At 42.5% G+C, this 19,541-nt stretch overlaps 1 protein-coding gene across 2 annotated transcripts in view; it reads left to right on the top strand.

Annotated features, from left to right (window-relative positions):
* The window catches only part of ttll11 (tubulin tyrosine ligase-like family, member 11), a 235,691-nt gene that overhangs the window by 15,373 nt on the left and 200,777 nt on the right, over nt 1-19,541 (top strand). For both annotated transcript variants that reach the window (XM_041194133.1, XM_041194134.1), the window contains exon 3: nt 16,081-16,214. In XM_041194133.1, the coding sequence (XP_041050067.1) occupies nt 16,081-16,214 (134 nt within the window). The remainder of the gene's footprint in view (nt 1-16,080; nt 16,215-19,541) is intronic.

Genomic DNA, 19,541 nt, shown 5'->3' with positions numbered 1-19,541 from the left:
ACGGAACCACATTCACTCAGTCCGATCAGCTGAATGATTATGCTACCTGGCAAGTTCTAAATGTGCATCCTCTATTTTGACAAATTTGACTGGAACTCATACTGACGCCAGCTAACCAAGTAAATAAGTGCTGCGCAACAACCACTTTAATGACAGTGTTATCAGAGTAAAGCCTTTTTTAAATCTGAAAGCATTTTAGTTTTTATGGTAAATCTAGGATCCTATGGATTTGTCATTAATTTTTGTTAGATAATAAATAATACTTTATCTCTACTTTTGTATTGAATTTAAATGTACAGTATTATTGCTATGATCTGTTGAGCAAATCTTAATGTCATGATATCTTTTTAACAATCAAATGCTATATGCTCCTGATACACTCGAACATAATTTCAATCATGCAGTGCATAGTTAATATGATAAAGGCATCTGATGGCAGTTAAGTATATTGCAGTGCTTTTTGGTTTTTAAATTCAGTGGAGGCATTTATGCATTGAATAAAGGAAAAATTGTTTGAACAATTTTAAAATCTGAAAATTGACTTGTTACACACTTTATTACTGGAGAATTAATTTCAACTAATACTGCATCTTTGTAAAAGATCAATGGTTTTTGATGTTGAATTTGTACATCTTCAATATGATTTTGGAAATAAGCTGTAGCATAGATTAATGGTGACTAAGCTATATATTAACAATTATAACTTGCATTTAAATAGTGCCTTTAATTTAAGGTAGTAAAACTCCCCTGGATCCTTCACAGGAACTTTATCAGGCTAAATTTTGATGCTGAACTAGGTAAGGACAAGAGACCAAGAGCTTGGTCAAAGCAGTAGATTTTAAGAAGCGAATTAAGAGACAGAGAGGTAGAGAGGCGTAGAAGCTTATTGAGGGAATTCCAGAAGGAGTAATGTAGTGATACACGCTTGATTACTGTAACAATAACTTCTTTAAATAGGCTAAATAAATATTCCTTTATTCAATAATAACATGGTGCTTTTCTAATTAGTAGCCTTTGCTGGATTACACAAGCCAGTCAGTGCCTTGGATTTTGCTGTGGCGATGATGGCGATTGTGTTTGCAATCATTACTCCCTTGAAACTGACAATAAGTTTGGGAGTTTGGACATGTGCAGAATAATATAGAGATCCAGAAGCTGCTGTCGGTGAATCTACTGTCCTGCATATGGTGTGCTGTAGAGGTTCCCACAGGCTGCAATCTTCCAATTTGAACTGATGAGAGCTTCCACTGTAACGCAGTTTAGTCTCACTGTAAAAAGCCTGGATAAAGTTATACATTGTTGAATGAAGGTAGCTGGATTTTTAAGCCGTACTAACTTCACCATTACTGCAAAAGCCCTTACTGGCCCTGAAAAGCTAATTTTATATTTGTGGAATGTTAAATTTCTTCAAATGATTAAAAACAAATTTCATTTTTATTTAGAAGTCTGTTTACCTTTTAGCTTCTTTCTTAATGCAGTCCTACATTGTCAGCCGTGGCTCAGGTTACAGCACACTTGTCTGAGTCAAGGTTTCAGACTCCAAGTCCCACTCCAGGGCATGAGCACAAAAGGCTATGCTGACATTCCATTGGAACGCTGAGTGAGTGTTGCTTAGCCTTTTAGATGAGATATTAAACCAAGGCCCATTAAACATTAAACTGACCATAACAATAATACTCTCTATGTTTAAATTCAATGCAAAAGCAGAGACTTGAGATTAATTTTTGTTAGATAATACTTAATGACAAATCCATAGGATCCTACATTTTGCCATAAAAATTGAAATAGATGTAAAAGACCCTGTGCCACTATTTTGAAGAAATGCAGGGGCATTATCCCTAGTGGCCTGGCCAATATTTTATATAAAAGCAAAAAACTGCGGATGCTGGAAATCCAAAATAAAAATACCTGGAAAAACTCAGCAGGTCTAGCAGCATCTGTGGAGAGGAACATAGTTAACGTTTCAAGTCCGTATGGCTCTTCAACAGAACTAAGTAAAAATAGGTGAATGTTAAGCTGATTTAAGGGGGTGGGGGGGGGGGGGAACAGGTGGAGCTGGATAGAGGGCCAGTGATAGGTGGAGAGAGCCAAAAGATGTCATAGACAAAAGGACAAAGAAGTGTTAAGGTGGTGATATTATCTCAGGAATGTGCTAATTAAGGGTAGAAAGCAGGACAAGCAAGGTACGGATAGCCCTAGTAGGGGTGGGGTGAAGGAATTGAAATAGGCTAAAAGGTAGAGATAAAACAATGGATGAAAATACACTTAAAAATAATGGAAATAGGTGGGAAAAGTAAAGTCTATGTAAATTATTGGGGAAAAAAGAGGGGGGATCGGAAAGGGGGTGGGGATGGAGGAGAGAGTTCATGATCTAAAATTCTTGAACTCAATATTCATTCTGGAAGGCTGTAAAGTGCCTAGTTGGAAGATGAGGTGCTGTTCCTCCAGTTTGCGTTGAGCTTCACTGGAGCAATGCAGCAGGCCAAGGACAGACATGTGGGCATGAGAGCAGGGTGGAGTGTTGAAATGGCAAGTGACAGGGAGGTGTGGGTCATGCTTGCGGACAGACCGAAGATGTTCTGCAAAGCAGTCACCCAGTCTGCGTTTGGTCTCTCCAATGTAGAGGAAACCGCATTGGGAGCAATGAATGCAGTAGACTAAATTGAGGGAAGTGCAAGTGAAATGCTGCTTCACTTGAAAGGAGTGTTTGGGCTCTTGGACGGTGAGGATAGGGGAAGTAAAGGGGCAGGTGTTGCACCTTCTGCGGTTGCATGGGAAGGTACCATGGGAGGGGGGTTGAGGTGTAGGGGGTGATGGAGGAGTGGACCAGGGTGTCCCAGAGGGAACGATCCCTGTGGAATGCCGCTGGGGGGGGGTGAAGGGAAGATGTGTTTGGTGGTGGCATCATGCTGGAGTTGGCGGAAATGGCAGAGGATGATCCTTTGAATGCGGAGGCTGGTGGGCTGATAAGTAAGGACAAGGGGGACCCTATCATGTTTCTGGGAGGGAGAGGAAGGTGTGAGGGCGGATGCTTGGGAGTTGGGCCGGACACGGTTGAGGGCCCTGTCAACCACCGTGGGTGGAAAATCTCGGTTAAGGAAGAAGGAAGACATGTCAGAGGAACTGTTTTTGAAAGTGGCATCATCAGAGCAGATGTGACGGAGGTGAAGGAACTGAGAGAATGGGATGGAGTCCTTACAGGAAGCGGGGTGTGAGGAGCTGTAGTCGAGGTAGCTGTGGGAGTCGGTAGGCTTGTAATGGATATTGGTGGACAGTCTGTCACCAGAAATTGAGACAGAGAGTTCAAGGCAGTGTGTCTGGCGCACTGACCTCTACCTCGCAGAGGCTAAGCATCAACTCGCAGATGCTTCCTCCTACCTCCCTCTGGACCATGACCCCACCACTGAACATCAAGCCATTGTTTCCAGGACTGTTAATGATCTCATCTCCTCTGGAGATCTTCCTTCCACAGCTTCCAACCTGATAGTCTCCCAACCTCAGACGGCCCACTTCTACCTCCTACCCAAAATCCACAAACAGGACTGTCCCAGCAGACCGATCGTGTCAGCCTGTTCCTGCCCCATAGAACTCATTTCTTGCTATCTTGATTCCATTCTCTCTCCCCTTGTCCAGTCCCTTCCCACCTACATCCGTGATTCATCTGACACCCTATATCATATCAACAATTTCTAGTTCCCTGGCCCCAACCACCTCCTCTTCACCATGGATGTCCAATCACTCTACACCTCCATCCCCCACCGGGATGGTCTGATGGCTCTCCGCTTCTTCCTCAAAGAGGCCCGAACAGTCCCCATCCACCAGTACTCTCCTCCGTCTGGCTGAACTTGTTCTCGCACTGAACAATTTCTCCTTAAACTCCTCTCGCTTCCTCCAAATAAAAGGTGTGGCTATGGGTACCTGCATGGGCCCCAGTTATGCCTGTCTCTTTATGGGGTATGTGGAACATTCCTTGTTCCAGTCCTACTCTGGCCCCCTCCCACAACTCTTTCTCCGGTACATCGATGATTACTTCGGTGCTGCTTCATGCTCTCGTCTGGACCTGGAAAAATTTATTAATTTTGCTTCCAATTTCCACCCCTCCATCATTTTCACATGGTCCATCTCTGACACTTCCCTTCCTTGAGCTCTCTGTCTCAATTTCTGGTGATAGACTGTCTACCAATATCCATTACAAGCCTACCGACTCCCAGAGCTACCTCGACTACAGCTCCTCACACCCCGCTTCCTGTAAGGACTCCATCCTATTCTCTCAGTTCCTTCGCCTCCGTTGCATCTGTTCTGATGATGCCACTTTCAAAAACAGATCCTCTGACATGTCTTTCTTCTTCCTTAACCGAGAATTTCCACCCACGGTGGTTGACAGGGCCCTCAACCATGTCTGGCCCATCTCACACCTTCCTCTCCCTCCCAGAAACATGATAGGGTCCCCCTTGTCCTTACTTATCACCCCACCAGCCTCCGCATTCAAAGGATCATCCTTTGCCAGTTCCGCCAAATCCCCCCCCCCTCCCCAACCACCACTGGCGGCATTCCACAGGGATCGATCCCTTCCGGGACACCCTGGTCCACTCCTCCATCACCCCCTACACCTCAGCCCCCCTCCCACGGTACCTTCCTATGCAACCGCAGAAGGTGCAACACCTGCCCCTTTACTTCCCCTATCCTCACCGTCCAAGAGCCCAAACACTCCTTTCAAGTGAAGCAGCATTTCACTTGCACTTCCCTCAATTTAGTCTACTGCATTCATTGCTCCCAATGCGGTTTCCTCTACATTGGAGAGACCAAACGCAGACTGGGTGACCGCTTTGCAGAACACCTTCAGTCTGTCCGCAAGCATGACCCACACCTCCCTGTTGCTTGCTATTTCAACACTCCACTCTGCTCTCATGCCCACATGTCTGTCCTTGGCCTGCTGCATTGCTCCAGTGAAGCTCAACGCAAACTGGAGGAACGGCACCTCATCCTCCAACTAGGCACTTTACAGCCTTCCGGACTGAATATTGAGTTCAAGAATTTTAGATCATGAACTCTCTCCTCCATCCCCACCCCCTTTCCGATTTCCCCCCCCCTTTTTTTCCCAATAATTTACATAGATTTTACTTTTCTCACCTATTTCCATTATTTTTAAATATATTTCCATCCATTGTTTTATCTCTACCTTTTAGCCTATTTCGATTCCTTCATCCCACCCCCACTAGGGCTATCTGTACCTTGCTTGTCCTGCTTTCTACCCTTAATTAGCACATTCCTGAGATAATATCACCACCTTCAACACTATTTGTTCTTTTGCCTATGGCATCTTTTGGCTCTCTCCACCTATCACTGGCCCTCTATCCAGCTCTACTTGTCGCACCCCCACCCCCCCTTAAACAGCTTATATTTCACCTCTCTTCTATTTTTACTTAGTTCTATAAGAGTCATGCGGACTTGAAACGTTAACTGTGTTCCTCTCTGCAGATGCTGCCTGACCTGCTGAGTTTTTCCAGGTATTTTTATTTTGGCCAATATTTATCCCTCATTCAACTTCACAGTAAAGAATAGACCATCTGGTCATTATCACATTGCTGTTTGTGGGATCTTGCTGTGTGCAAATTGGCTGTAGCATTTTCTAGATTACAACAGTGACTACATTTCACGACTATTACATTGGCTGTAAGGTGCTTTGAGATGTCCAGCGGTTTATTAAAGACAAGTCCTCCCTTTTTCTCTGAAAATTTAAATTAAAAATTAAGAATTTTAAGTGTTTTTAACTCGCTGTGTGTGAATACTTCACTTTGGTTGCCTACTTGCTTGCTGATGTCAACACTGCTCCACACCAAGATATCCTTTTGATTTGGCGGTAGGTTTATATATTTGTGAGAAAGGGGAAATGGTTGGCACAGAAATTGCTACATCTTCGTGAGCAGCTTTCTTCAAGTTCAGTGGTGAGTGCCCTTGCTTTGCTGCCGACCACAAAATCCAGACCAATGATTGGTATAAAGAAAAATGAAAGTGCAATACATAGTACTATATGTTGATCTTCAATAAGGGAAAAGCCTAAATTGTCTTTTGAAAACTCAACTTCCACCAATATTCTTTCACAAAGGTCACAGTATTAAATCTAATAAACTTTCTTATTATTCATTGTTCATGAGTGCAGAGTTATGTTTGAAAGTTTCATGATGCAGCTCTAGACACTAATAGGGATGGTGCAATTGGCCTCAGTGCCCAATTGTGTTAGGGAAGACAAATCAGCTGAGATTCTCGCTCTTGATCACCATTTCGTAATCTGTGCTGGAAAAAACATGTGTATGGATGTTGGGTGAGACTAAGCTGTGCTTTCCACAAGAATAGCCTGCCAAAATAATTTGCCTAGGCTGACCATAAAAATCAACCATTTGGGTTAGGTATCAGAAGTTGCTGTCACTGTTGGACAGAACCCCTGTAAAAATGAGTACCTTTTAGAGAAGAGCAATGAAGATCAAATTCCAATGCCAGTATTTGTTGCTTATCCCTAATTGCCCTTGAGAAGATAGTCATAAGCCACTTTGATCTGCTGTGGTCCATCTGGTATAGGTACAACTACAGTGTACACTATACACAGTGCTGTTAGGAAAGGAGTTCCAGAATATTTACCCAGTGACAGTAGAGGAAGTCACGATGTGTGTCTTGCAGGGGAGCTTGCAGATTGTGGCATTTCCATGCATCCGTTGCCCTTGTCCTTCTAGGTGCTAGAGGTCACGGATTTGGAAGGAGCCTTGGCGAGCTGCTGCAGCTCATTTTGTATGTTGTACACAGTGGCAGCAGTGTGTACATCAGTGGTGGAGAGAGTGCATGCATAATCTGGTGGATTGGGTGCCGATAAGTGAACCGTTTCGTCCTAGATTGTGTCGAGCTGTTTAAGTGTTGTTGGAGCTGCATTCAACCAGGCAGTGGAGAGTCTTCCATTACATTCCTGACTTGTTTATAGTGTACAGGCAAATTACTCACTGCAGAATTCCCAGCCTTGGAATTGCTTTTGTAATCACAATACGTATATGGCAGGTCCAGTTCAGTTTCTGGTCAGTGGTAACCTCCAGGATTTGGTGGTGGGATTTCAGTGATGGTAATGCTGTTGAATGTCAAGGAGAGATGGTTCAACTCTCCCTTGCCGAAAATGGTCATTGCCTGGCACTTGTGCAATGGGAATGTTGGTTGTCACTTACCAACCCAAGCCTGAATCTTGCCCAGGTTTTGCTGCATGGAGGAGTGGACTGCTTCAGTATCTGAGTAGTCGCAAATGGTACTGAATGTTGTGTAATCATCAGTGATGACCCCTGCTTCTTACTTCATGATGGAGGGAAAGTCATTGAAGCAGCTGAAGATTGTTAGCCTAGGACACTATCCTAAGGAACTGATGCAGTGATGTCCTGGGACTCAGATGATTGGCTTCCAACAACCACAGCCATCTTCCTTTGTGCTATGTATGACTCCAACCAGTGGAGCGTTTTCCCCCTGCTTCCTTGACTTCAGTTTTGCTGGGGCTCTTTGATTCCATACTCTGTCAAATGCTGCCTTTATGTCAAGGGCAGTCACCACCTCAATCTTGAATTCAGCTCTTGTGTCCATGCTTGGGCCAAGGCTGTATTGAGTTCAGAAACCGGGTGGCCCCGATGGAACCCAGCATCAATGAGTAGGCGATTAGAACACAAGAAATAGGAGTATACCATGTGGCTGGTCAAGTCTGCTCTACCATTCAATGTGATCTTTGCTGATCTTGGACTTCAACTCCACTTCCCTGTCTATTCCCCATATTCCTTAATTCCCTGAGAGACCAAAAATCTGTCTGTCCCAGCCTTAAATGTGTTCAATGATGGAGCAACCACAACCCTTTGGGATAGAGAATTAAAAAGATTCAAAACCCTTTGAGTGAAGTTATTTCCCCTCATCTCAGTCCTAAATGGTTAGCCTCTTATCCTGAGACTGTGCCTCCCACATTTATTCCACTGGCCAGGGAATAAATCTCTCTATGCTATCAAGCCCCTTCAAAATCTTGTATGAGTTAATAAGTGGCCTCTTATTCTTCTAAACTCCAGAGAAAATATCCAATTTTCCCTGCCTCTCATCATAGGACAACCCCCTCATCCCAAGAACTAACTTAGTAAACCTTTGCTGCACCACCTCTAATGCAAGTACATCCTTTCTGAAATGTGGAGACCAAACCAGCACACACTACTCCAGATGTGGTCTCACCAAAACCTGTACAACTGTAGCAAGACTTTTTTATTCCTATACTCCAACCCCCTTGCAATAAAGGTCAACGTACCATTTATCTTCCTAATCGCTTGCTATACCTGTGTATTAATTTTTTGCGTTCCTTGTATGAGTACACCCAAGTGTCTCTGAATATCCATACTTGCAAGTTTCTGACCTTTTTAAGAAAAAAATTGCTTTTCTGTTACAACCAAAGTGAACAACTTCACACTTCCCTGCATCATAATCCACCTGCCAGCTTGTTGTCCACTCACTTAACCTGTCTCTCTCTCTCTTTGCAGCCTCTGTGTCCTCCCTAGAGCTTACTTTTCCACCTAGCTTTGTATCATCTGCAAACTTAGACACACTATTCATTGTCTGTTCATCTAAGTCATTTATATAGATTTTAAATAGCTGAGGCCCCAGCACTGACCCTTGTAGGTACTCCACTGTTCACTACCTGCCAACTTGGAAAAAGTTCCATTTATGCCCACTCTCTACTTCCTATCTGCTAACCAATCCTCTATCCATGCTAATATATTATCTCCACATCCACGCCCACTTAACTTGTCTATTAAACTTTCATGTGGCACCTTATCAAAAGTCCTTTGGAAATCCTGGTAAAGTGCATCTATTGGTTCCCCTTTTTTACCTTACTGGTTACATCCTCAAAAAAAATTGCAATAAATTTGTCAAACAGGATTGCCCTTCCTTAAAACCATGTTGACTTGCTCTAATCATGCTCTGCTTTTCCAAGTACATTGTTAACACTTCCTTAATAATAGATTCAAGCATTTTCCCCAACAATTGATGTTGGGCTTACTGGCTCATAGTTCCCTGTTTTCTCTCTCCCTTTCTGGAAAATTGGAGTAACATTTGCCAACTTCCAATCTCACAGGACTGTTCCTGAACCCAGTGAATTCTGGAAAATTACAGCCAGTGCACCCACTATCTCCTTTAGAACCCTAGAATGTAGGCCATCCGGCCCCAGGAATTTGTCACATTTTTGTCCCTTAAGTTTCCTTAATTTTTTCAGATATTAATTTTTAGCCTCTAGTTTACCATCTGTTTCTGGAATGAAACTTGTGTTTTCTACTGTGAAGACAGATACAAAAAATATTTGTTCAACGCCTCTGCCACTATGAAAATTTCACCTGTCTCTGATTCTAACAAACCAGCATTAACTTTAGTTACTCTCTTCCTTTTTATATACTTTACAATCTGTTTTTATATAGCTGGCTAGCTTACTCTCATTCTATTTTTTTTCCCTGTTTATCAACTTTTTGGTTGCCCTTTGGTTTCTAAAACACTCCCAATCCAATCCCAGACTTGCTATTGTTTATTGCAATATTTGTAAGCCTCTTTTAATCTAATACTATTCCTAACTTCCTGAGTGAGCCGCAGATTGATCTTTCTGGCTGAATTTTTGTTTTTCCATGGAATGTACCTTTGTTGGACATTTTGAATTGTTTCTTTAAATGTTTCCCGCTATTTATTTACAGCCATATCTTTCCATCTGTTTACCCAGTTTACTTTAGCCAGTTCTCCCCTCATGGGTATGTAATTGGCTTTGTTTAAGTTTAACATTCTTGTTTGCAATTGAGGTGTGTCACTTTTTCACATTTAACCTGGAATTCAGTGGTATTATGATTGGAGTATGTCACTTTCAAATTTAACCTGCTATGATCACTGTTTCCCAATGGATCTTTTACTATGACATTACTGGTTAGCCCTGCTTCATTACACAAAACCAAATTTAAGATAGCTTCATCCCTAATTGGTTCCAAGATGTATTGGTCTAAGAAGCTATCACAGAAACAAACTGATCTTCTAGACCACTCTTGCCAATTTGATAGTCCCAACCTGTATGAAGATTAAAGTGTCCCACAATTATCACGTTGCCTTTGTTACAAGCTCCAATGATTTCTTGTTTATGCTTTGTCCAACAGTATAATTACTATTAGGAGGCCTATAAACTACACCCACCAGTGTTTTCTAACTCTTGCTATTTCTAATTTCTCATACTGATTCTACTTAATGATCTTCTGAAGCCAAACGCCTTCTCTCTAAAGCTCTTATGTCATCCTTTACTATCAAGGCTACCTCTCCCCCTTACCATTTTGTCTGATTTCCCAAAATATTGTGTACCCTGGAATATTTATTTCCCAACCTTGTAACCATGTCTCTGTAATGGTGATTAGATCTAAATAATTTACCTCTATTTGTGCAACAAGTTCATTTATCTTATTGCAGATGCTTCATGCATTCAGTTTAAGAACTTCTAATTTAATTTTTATTTTATTTCTATTTCCTGCAATGACCCTTATTCGTTGATGTACAATTTTTGTTATACTCTCTACCCCTTCCTACCCCATTCTGCTTGTCTTTACTCAGATTGCTATACTCCTCCAATGCCTCGAACTTTCTCTTTGGATTTCTAAATCTCCCTTCACTTGAACACCATCTCCCCCCACCTTGCCCCCACTACCTCTGCCTCTGTTAGTTTTAAGGTCCTGTCCACATCCCTGGTTATATGATTGGCCAGGACACTAGTCCCAGCCCAGTTTAAGTGTAGCCCATCCCAATGGAATAGCTCACTCTTCATTCAGTTGTGATGCTAGTACCCCATGAATCGAAACCCCTTCTTCCTACAGCACTTTTTGAGCTGCACGTTTATTTTTCTAATCTGCTTGACCCTATGCCAATTGGAACGTGGCTTTGGTAACAATCCAGAGATTGTTACCTTTGATTTTCTGCATTTTAGGCAGTCTCTTAGGCAGAACCAGAAATGACATTCTGCTTTGTCATTGGTTCCCACATAGACCGTGACAAATGGACGATCCTCCTCCCACTCCAAGTTCCTCTCCAGCTGTGAGGAGATGTCCTTAACACTGGCACCGGGCAGGCCATACAACCTTTGGAGCTCTGGGTCGCAGTCCTGACTATACTGTCTCCTGTCACAATGACATTCTTCTTTGTTCCCCCCACTTGAATGGCATGCATCATCATGGTGCTGTAGCCTGCCTGCTCATCCACATTGCAGTCCTTCTCCTCATCCACACACAGGGTAACAAGCACCTTGTATCTGTTGGACAAAGTCAGAGGCTGAAGCTGCTCCATCACCACCTGCTGAATCCCCCTACCTGCCTGACTTGCTGTCACACCCTCCTGTCCCTGGCCGGTGACCAATTCTAAAGATCTGCCTAGCCGAAGTGGTATGACCATCTCCTGGTACAAAGTGTCAAGGTAACTCTCTCTACCCCCACTCCTCCCACCCCCATCCAATGCATCGCAGTGCCTTTGGATCAGCCTCCAGCTCAATGACTCTGAGCCGAAGCTCTTCAATTTGCAGGCATCTAACTGCAGGCTTGTTTGCCCTGGATCACACTGGCGCCCAGGAAACCCCACATTCCGCATTTGCAACCCATCACTTGCCCTGCCATCTTTATTATGTGTTAATTAATTTATTACTTTGACTAATTTTAATTAATAAATCTACTACTCCCAATTAGCTTTACTACTGCTACAAAACCTTACTATGAATAAAACCTTAGTTACCAATAATTTGTACCAGTTCTTTAAAAGATAAACAAGCAAAATATTCACCAGCTATTAACTTACCTGGTTCTCTGTGACATCACACTTGGATTTTCTGCAAATGTGGGCAGTCCACAGCCTGAGCTCAAGCAGCAGCTAGCCTCTGGGCCTGCTCTCAGCCTTGCGCCCACCCCGCCCCACCCCCACCCCCACCCCCACCCCCACCCATCCCCGGCACTCTTTTAAGGCCTGAGTCCACTCATTGTCGTGTAAGTGCCATCTTCTATCAGTTTGCTGCTGATTACTGTATACGGATGGCCAGTAATTGACAGATTGGTTTTGTCCTACTTTGAACAGGATGTACCACCTTGCTTGGCTCGGGGCGTGGCTAGTTCTGGAGTCTTTAGTACTATTTGCAGGCTGTTGCCAGGGCCCATAGCCATTCCCTTCAGCCATTTCTTGACATCAGATGGAGTGAATCAAATTGGCTGAAGACTGGCATCTGTGATGCTGGGGACCTTGGGAGGAGGCAGAGATGGATTATCTGCTTGGCACTTCTGGCTGAAGATGATTGAAAGGCTTCCGCCTTGTCTTTTGCCCTGATTTGCTGGACTCCTTTGTCATTGATATTTGTGGAACTGCATCCTCTGGTTACCAGTCTCAACTGGATATGGCAGAACTGCAGAGCTTTGGTCTGGTGCATTGGTCACTTAGCCATGTCTATTGCATTCTGCTTTCACTGTTTGGAATGCATTCACCACATTGGCACCTTATATCTTGGTATGCTTTGTGCTGCTCCTGGCATCCTTTCCTGCACTTGAACCAGGGTAGATCTCCTGGCTTGATGGGAATGGTAGAGTAAGGGATATACCAGGCCATGAGGTTATAGATTATGGTTGAATATAATTCTGCTGCAGATGGCCCACAGCACTTCATGGATGACCAGTTTTGAGCTGTTAGATCTAACCTGAATCTATCCCATTTAGCACAGTGGTAGTGCCAAACAGCATGCTGGATGGTATCCCTGATTGTTTCACTGCATTGTATTGTGTCTGCTGGAAAACCTATGGATCATTAATATTGCTGCCCATATAAAATGAAGAAACAAGCCATATATTTATTTAAAAACTTGTTTGTTTTGCAGAACTATTAAGAACAAATATGAAAACTCGGTGGCTGTTAATAATACCATAGAATATGCAGTTTGCTACATAAATAGCTGTGGATTTAGCTTTTACATATTGTATTTATATAGCACTTATAACAAGTGTTTAGAAGTGCTTTGCAGGAACATTTATAAAACAAAACTTGACACTGAGAATATAAAGATATAGCTGATGACCAAAAGCTTGGTCAAAGATGTAGGTTTTGAGGAGCAGCCTCAGAGTAAAGAGAAGACCTTTTAGAACAGAGATGAAGAGAAACTTTTTAGCCAGAGAGTGATGAATCTTTGGAATTCATTGCCACAGAAGGCTGTGGAGGCCAGGTCATTGAGTGTATTTAAGACCGAGATAGATAGATTCTTGATTGGTAAGGGATCAAAGGTTACGGGGAGAAGGCAGGAGAATGGGGTTGAAAAACTTATCAGCCATGATTGAATGGTGGAGCAGACTCAATGGGCCGAATGGCCTAATTTCTGCTCCTGTGTCTTATGGTCTAATGGTTTTAAAGGAGGGCCAAGAGGTTTATTGAGGGAGTTTTGGGTCTTTTGGAACAGCCAAATCTAGAGGTAATTAAAAGATGGATGAAGATTTCAGCAGCAGATGAGCTGAGTGGATGACGTTAGTGAAGTAGAAATGGACAGTCTTGGTGATGCTGTGGATATGTGGCCAAAAGCTCACCAGAGAGTCAGATATGACACCAAGGTTTCAAACAGTCTGGTTCTATTGTTGCCGGGAAGGGAAGTTGAGTGGTGGTCTAGTGGAAATAGGGTTGGAGGAACAGGAGGTGGGTCTCGTGGCAAGATGAGCTCTGAGAGAACATGAGAGATCGGAGAGAAACTAGAATAAGGTTGCTAAGGTAAGGGGAACCTTAGAAGAATCTTAGCTTGCTGGACTAAAGGGAGGAAGTGAAGTGGCAAAGACTGATGGTGGTGGCATGAGTGAGGGGTTTAAGAAGATGGTTTGCAGTAGAGAAAAAAAGCGGAGGGTTATCTTTGTATTCTAGGATCATCCTGGAATATAGTGGGCAGTTTTGGCAGACGAGCAGGACCTGAGGGTACTTTGAACCTGCCAGAATGGCTAAGCCACATCCGCCATGTTCATTCTTCTGCATTCCTTGAGAGAAGGGAGTGGGGGAAGAGGAGTGGAGTGAGAGAGTAATGGTCTTAATGGGGCCTGGGGCATCAACGATGGAGATGAAGACATGGTAGCTGCAGAAATTTCATGGTGAATGGAGGGACAAAGGCTCGACATTTGGGATTTTGAAAGTGCAGTTGTAAGTGAATTGGGAGAGTTTTTGCCGGGGGGAAATACAGAAGTAAGTAGAGTTGGTAGGAGGCTGCAGATGGATAGGAATATAAGTAATTGATTAGAGATCACCTTATCTGTGATTGATAAGACAAGAATAGTGAGGCCATGTAAGATTGCACAGTCAAGGGCTGGATGTGAATACGGGTTGAAGGCAGTGAACTCAGGTAAGCGCGGATGATAAACGGAGGAGGATGATGATAAGTCACTCGGTTCAGAGGTTGAGGGAAGAAAGCAGTGAAGATATCTTTGTGTGAAAGTCAGCAAAATACTTGGCTAAGCGATTAAAAAATGGAGTATTATAAGCAAGAGGAATGGAACAAGGTGACATACTCGAAGGAGGGGAGAGTGCCAGAGCAATAAGGGAACAAATCAAGCTGTGCTTTCATGATTAAGAGCCACACTGCCATTGTGACGGTCTGGGCAGGGTAAGTGGTGGAAGGTAGAGCTGGAGAAGCTCCATTTAACAGATTTTATCACCGCTCATTCAGGTTCCGGTTAAAACCGTTTTGTTGATTCAGTCATCCACAATAAGTTCATGGATGGCAGAGACATTGTTTGAAAATGAATGGACATTCTGGAGGTAGCTGCAAAGCAGGCAGTAATAACTGGTCGTCTGGCTGGGTCAACATTGGGAGGAACGACTGGGAGATTTGTCAAGACTAGTCCCTAGCAGACATGCTCTGTGGGAATGTCAGGGAGTGGGCATGATGGGGCATTTGCGTTGCTATTTGTAAGGAGGCAGTGATAAGTGCCTCAGTAGGCCCTTTTGGAGGATGCCAAGAGAGGCACAGTGGAAAACTGTAGGCTTATCCTGGAATGATGGCAGAAGAACAGGAAGGTAGAGGAGCTCTGAAGGGGTAGGGATTTGGGAGGACATAGTACCCAAGAGGGGAGAGATAAAATGAGGATGATAACAGGTGATAGTGGTCTCAGAGAGGCATTGAGAAAAGAAGTTAAATGGGGGAGGGTTAAAAATGAAAATGGAAGTGATGGGGCTCTGGTCTGGAGCAGCAGTCAAATTGCACATGCATGAATGCAGGGAAAACTCAAGTTATATATGACTAATTACGTAGCAATTACTAGGATGCATATCATGGTAGTAAACTGAGAATAACATTGGAGGGATCCAGAGTTCAAATCAGAGATCCTGCGGTGGTAAAAAGTTGACAGAGATAGGGTGGAGCTGGCATGGAGCATCGATGAATTGTGGATCAATTTCAGAGACTGCTGTAGTGAGCAAGTGAAGCCAAGAAGTTATTTGAAAGTTGAGTATCTGCACTGATGGAGGTATTTCTGTGGGAATAAAGTTCCAGGAGGTGCACAGAATTTGTTATGGGTTAGAAAGATAATAACAAAATTGTAGATCACCAAAAGACCAGGAGGTGGTAGAGAAATGAATCTCTGCCCAAGAACAGACTGTAGCTGAATCTTAAATAAAAAGTAGTTGAACCAGTAGACCAGTCATGGGGTCAGCGAGGAACAACTGTGACAGGGGGAAATGGCTGTAAGCTAATCAAAGTTACTTTAAATTATGAGTAGTAGAACAGGGATGCAGAAGGCTGAGTCTTCAAGTGTAGCTCAGTTCAGACAAGTTAGTCTTGACATGTTTTAATGGTATCATGTTCAAGAGCTTTATTTTTGAATATTGAGCTTCCTTTTTGGATGCAGTGTAAATGCTAGAAGCATATTGCTTTTTTAGCCTCCTGTTTTTGATAAATCTTTGTTTGCTTTTTAGTATAATCGGTATTAATATACTTTATATCAAGCTGATCTGTTGAACTCAGCCATGTTTTGTCATCTTTAAAATTTTTCTAATTACAGTTTCCTTTATTCCTTTTAGGCATGACGGAACTAGTGCGTAAAATCAATTTTAGTCGGGCAGTTCGAACAATGCAGCAATTATTCCCTGAAGAATACAAGTTTTATCCTCGTTCTTGGATTTTGCCAGAAGAATACCAACATTTTGCAGATCAGGTAAAATGCTGTGAAAATTACAACAGTATCTGTACCATTGTATGATCAAAAAACATTCCAGGATGCATCATAATTTCTGTTCAGTTTACATACATTTACAAGAAAGGAAGTTCAGAGCTGTGATGGGGAATTAAATTGTCTGGTAAGGTTTGAGACTGGTGAACGTGTATCATTTTTTATGATGCATCTTAGCAAGTACTTTAGTACCCTTTTTTAATTTACCACTCCATTAAAAATAATTGGCTTTAAATATTAAACTTGCCTTGCTTAAAACAGATATCACGGGTGGGAAAAAAATACTCCTAATTAGCTATTGGGCAAGTTGATGCCCCAACGAATATGTTTTAATCCTAATGTTAGAAGACTACCTCTTGCATATTTATGACTCTCTAAAAGTATTTTATTGAATGGGAGGTGCTTTGAAACATCTGGAGGATGTGAATGGTAGTGTATGAATGTTCTTTTTTTCCCTTCCTTCATTCCCTCTTTTTTTTCCTAAAGCCACTGTAAATATTAATGCACATTTTACTAATATGGCCTGTGCTTTTCAATGAAGGATGAAATGTGACCTCATTGTAAGATTATCACAGTGAGCAGAAATTAACGCTCCAGCAAAGAAATAACAGCAATGTGCTTCATTGTCATTAGTCTCCTAGGAACAGTGGCAGCAAACCAACTGCCTATTTTCTTTTTTTCACTCTTCCCTATTTTGGGAAGGAGAATTGGACTGTATATAAAAATTATCAGCAACCTGCTATTACCTGTTCCTCACCTGGCTGGAACAGTTTGTGAACCCCTTCATGACAGCAGACCAAGTACAGCCAGTCTAAGCTTTACATAGCCCTGTTTAAAGTTGTTTTTCTTTAATGTTGTCTACTCTTTTTGGGCCTTTTTTCAAATTTTACATTGCCATTTTTGATTTTATGTTGGCTACGCTCTGGGCTAGCCATTGCCATGTTCTGATGTCAAGCTGCTGCTCCAGTCACTAGAGGCTCAGGCTGCAGGGAGAGATTGAGGCCTGAGATCCAGGAGCAGGCACATAAGGCAGGGACAGGAGACTGTTGGCCGCTCTGGGAATCTGGGTTTGAATCCTGCCATGGCAGATAGTGGAATTTGAATTCAGTAAAAATCTGGAATTAAAAGTCTAATGATGACCATTGTCGATTGTTGTTAAAAACCCATCTGGTTCACTAATGTCCTTTTAGAAAAGGAAATCTGCTGTCCTCACCTGGTCTGGCCTACATGTGACTCCAGACCCACAGCAATGTGGTTGACTCTTAAATGCCCTCTAAACAAACGCAATAAATGTAGGCCTCAGGGTCCAGCTCTGGAGATGAGGGAGAGAGAGACAGTGAGAAAGGAGAACAAGCAAAAAGTTAAGCTGTTTCAGGAGTCTTGTGGGTGAGACACAGAAGCTGTGCTGCTCAGGGCTTATTTGGGTGATTTAGTGTTATCTAATTTCAATGTATATAATATTTCTGTTATAGTCGGTGATACTATTTTACAAGTTATTCCAGCCAGGAATGCATAGTGCTGCACCTGTACGGTATACTAATTCAACTTGTACATTTGGTTTTTTCCCGGGCAGGAAATGTCTGAAGGAACCTAACTGAGGATTTAAGATTGATTCTTATGGGGACCCACGATTCACTCTTAAAGTTGTTTCACATAAAGTCGTGATTTTTCAAGAACACAACCACATCTTTAAGTAGGGACTTTCTGTATCTAAAACAATAGTACTCAGTTTTTGTCTATCTGGACTGTTTTTAGGTTGGTCAGTAGGTTGATTTGGTGGGCCAGCTTGGTGCACGTGAGGCTCGCAGAGGACTGGAGCGCCTGATGTACATGCAGCTGCCAGATGCTGAGAAGGGTGTGACATGCAATACATAATAGTATTCTATTATGCAGACATGGATGGGTGTGAAATTAGATACTTAATTGTTATTCTGTTACACAGACGGAGTTATAATTTGTATCTAGGATGTATTATCTCTACATAAATTTACCATACTAGAATTGATGCAATTTTACGTCTAATATACAGAAGCTGAAATGCTTTAATACAGTGGTTGAGTGTTGCATCATTTTAAATTATTCCCATAACTTTTATAATCAGGTGAGCAAGCTATAACCACCCATCCTTCACCATAGTTTCCCCAGTTTTAACTAAAGTTTGGAAGGGCAAAATCTGTAATTGTACTACTGGCTTTCACTATTCAAGTGAACAAAACTTTTACATATCCACTGTTTGGGCTGTGCTGAAATTCAGTGACCAATGTTTTTGAGATTTTATAGCCACCATGAGCTTTGGTTTGTGGTAACCCCGGCTGCAGGGATTCTTTCCATGAGCAGTGGGATTGATGGGAGAGTTGGGCGAGATGATGGAATTGGTTAAGTGTGGCAGAATAATGGGCCAATTATTTGATACAGATTATTCGAGAGTTATTCTTTGTGCGAAAAATGATTTACTAGATTTGAATGAAAAGTTTTCAGAAAAGCTGTCAGGTGAATTAAAAGAATACATCAGCATTGACTCTATAGACAAAGATAATAACAGTCAGTACCCTCCAGAGTTTCTACACTATTTAACACCATGTCACCACACAAACTTAGACTCGAGAAAGGAGCAATTATAATGGGAGGAATTACAATCAATCAGGTTGCCTCTCTGCTCCTATTTTTTTTCCCCCTTATGTTGGAGCTCCACATTTCTGGCCCGGACTTCTGAACTAAACCTTACCAGAGATGTGGAGCATATCTGTTCTGGGAGCCCTTTCTCTTAGTGCAGGATTGCCAGGGGAAAACTATCCACGCCTCCTTTTTATGGTACTAGCTGCTGTATTTTGGTAAATATTCTTGTACACTGACACTTAAAAAAACTTTCAAACATTTAAGTAGTTTTCACTGTTAGTGAATGTGTGTGAGTGAAGTAGGTGGGCCGGGTGATAGCGTAGTAAGGTTGGGTTAGTGGTGGGGAGGGGGGCGGGGGTCAGTTGTATAGTTACCCAGGAGTTGGACCTAATTTTGTCTTGTCTAACATTTCCTGGGTAACTATTAAGGTAAGTGAGTCGTAACCCTCTGAAGTCTCTGACTCCAACTCAAGAGTTGGAGACTTTTTCCGGGGGAATTGCCCATCAGAAAGCCAAGCTTCCCATGCAATTCCTGCGTGGTCAATGCATCGGGACTTCCAACAGGTCCCCACAGGCATCTTTTGAGGTACATCCGGTCACAGCATCCAGAGATCGAAGTTCTGGGTCAATGTTGCTGTGAAACTTGAATCCTAAACTTTGTAGGACTTTGTAAAGGAACAAGATTGGTAGTAGGAAG

This window comes from Carcharodon carcharias, chromosome 8 (assembly GCF_017639515.1).
Source record: "Carcharodon carcharias isolate sCarCar2 chromosome 8, sCarCar2.pri, whole genome shotgun sequence".
Taxonomy (NCBI): domain Eukaryota; kingdom Metazoa; phylum Chordata; class Chondrichthyes; order Lamniformes; family Lamnidae; genus Carcharodon; species Carcharodon carcharias.
Note: the sequence above shows the minus strand (reverse complement) of the source record. Positions and strands in the feature narration are given on the sequence as shown.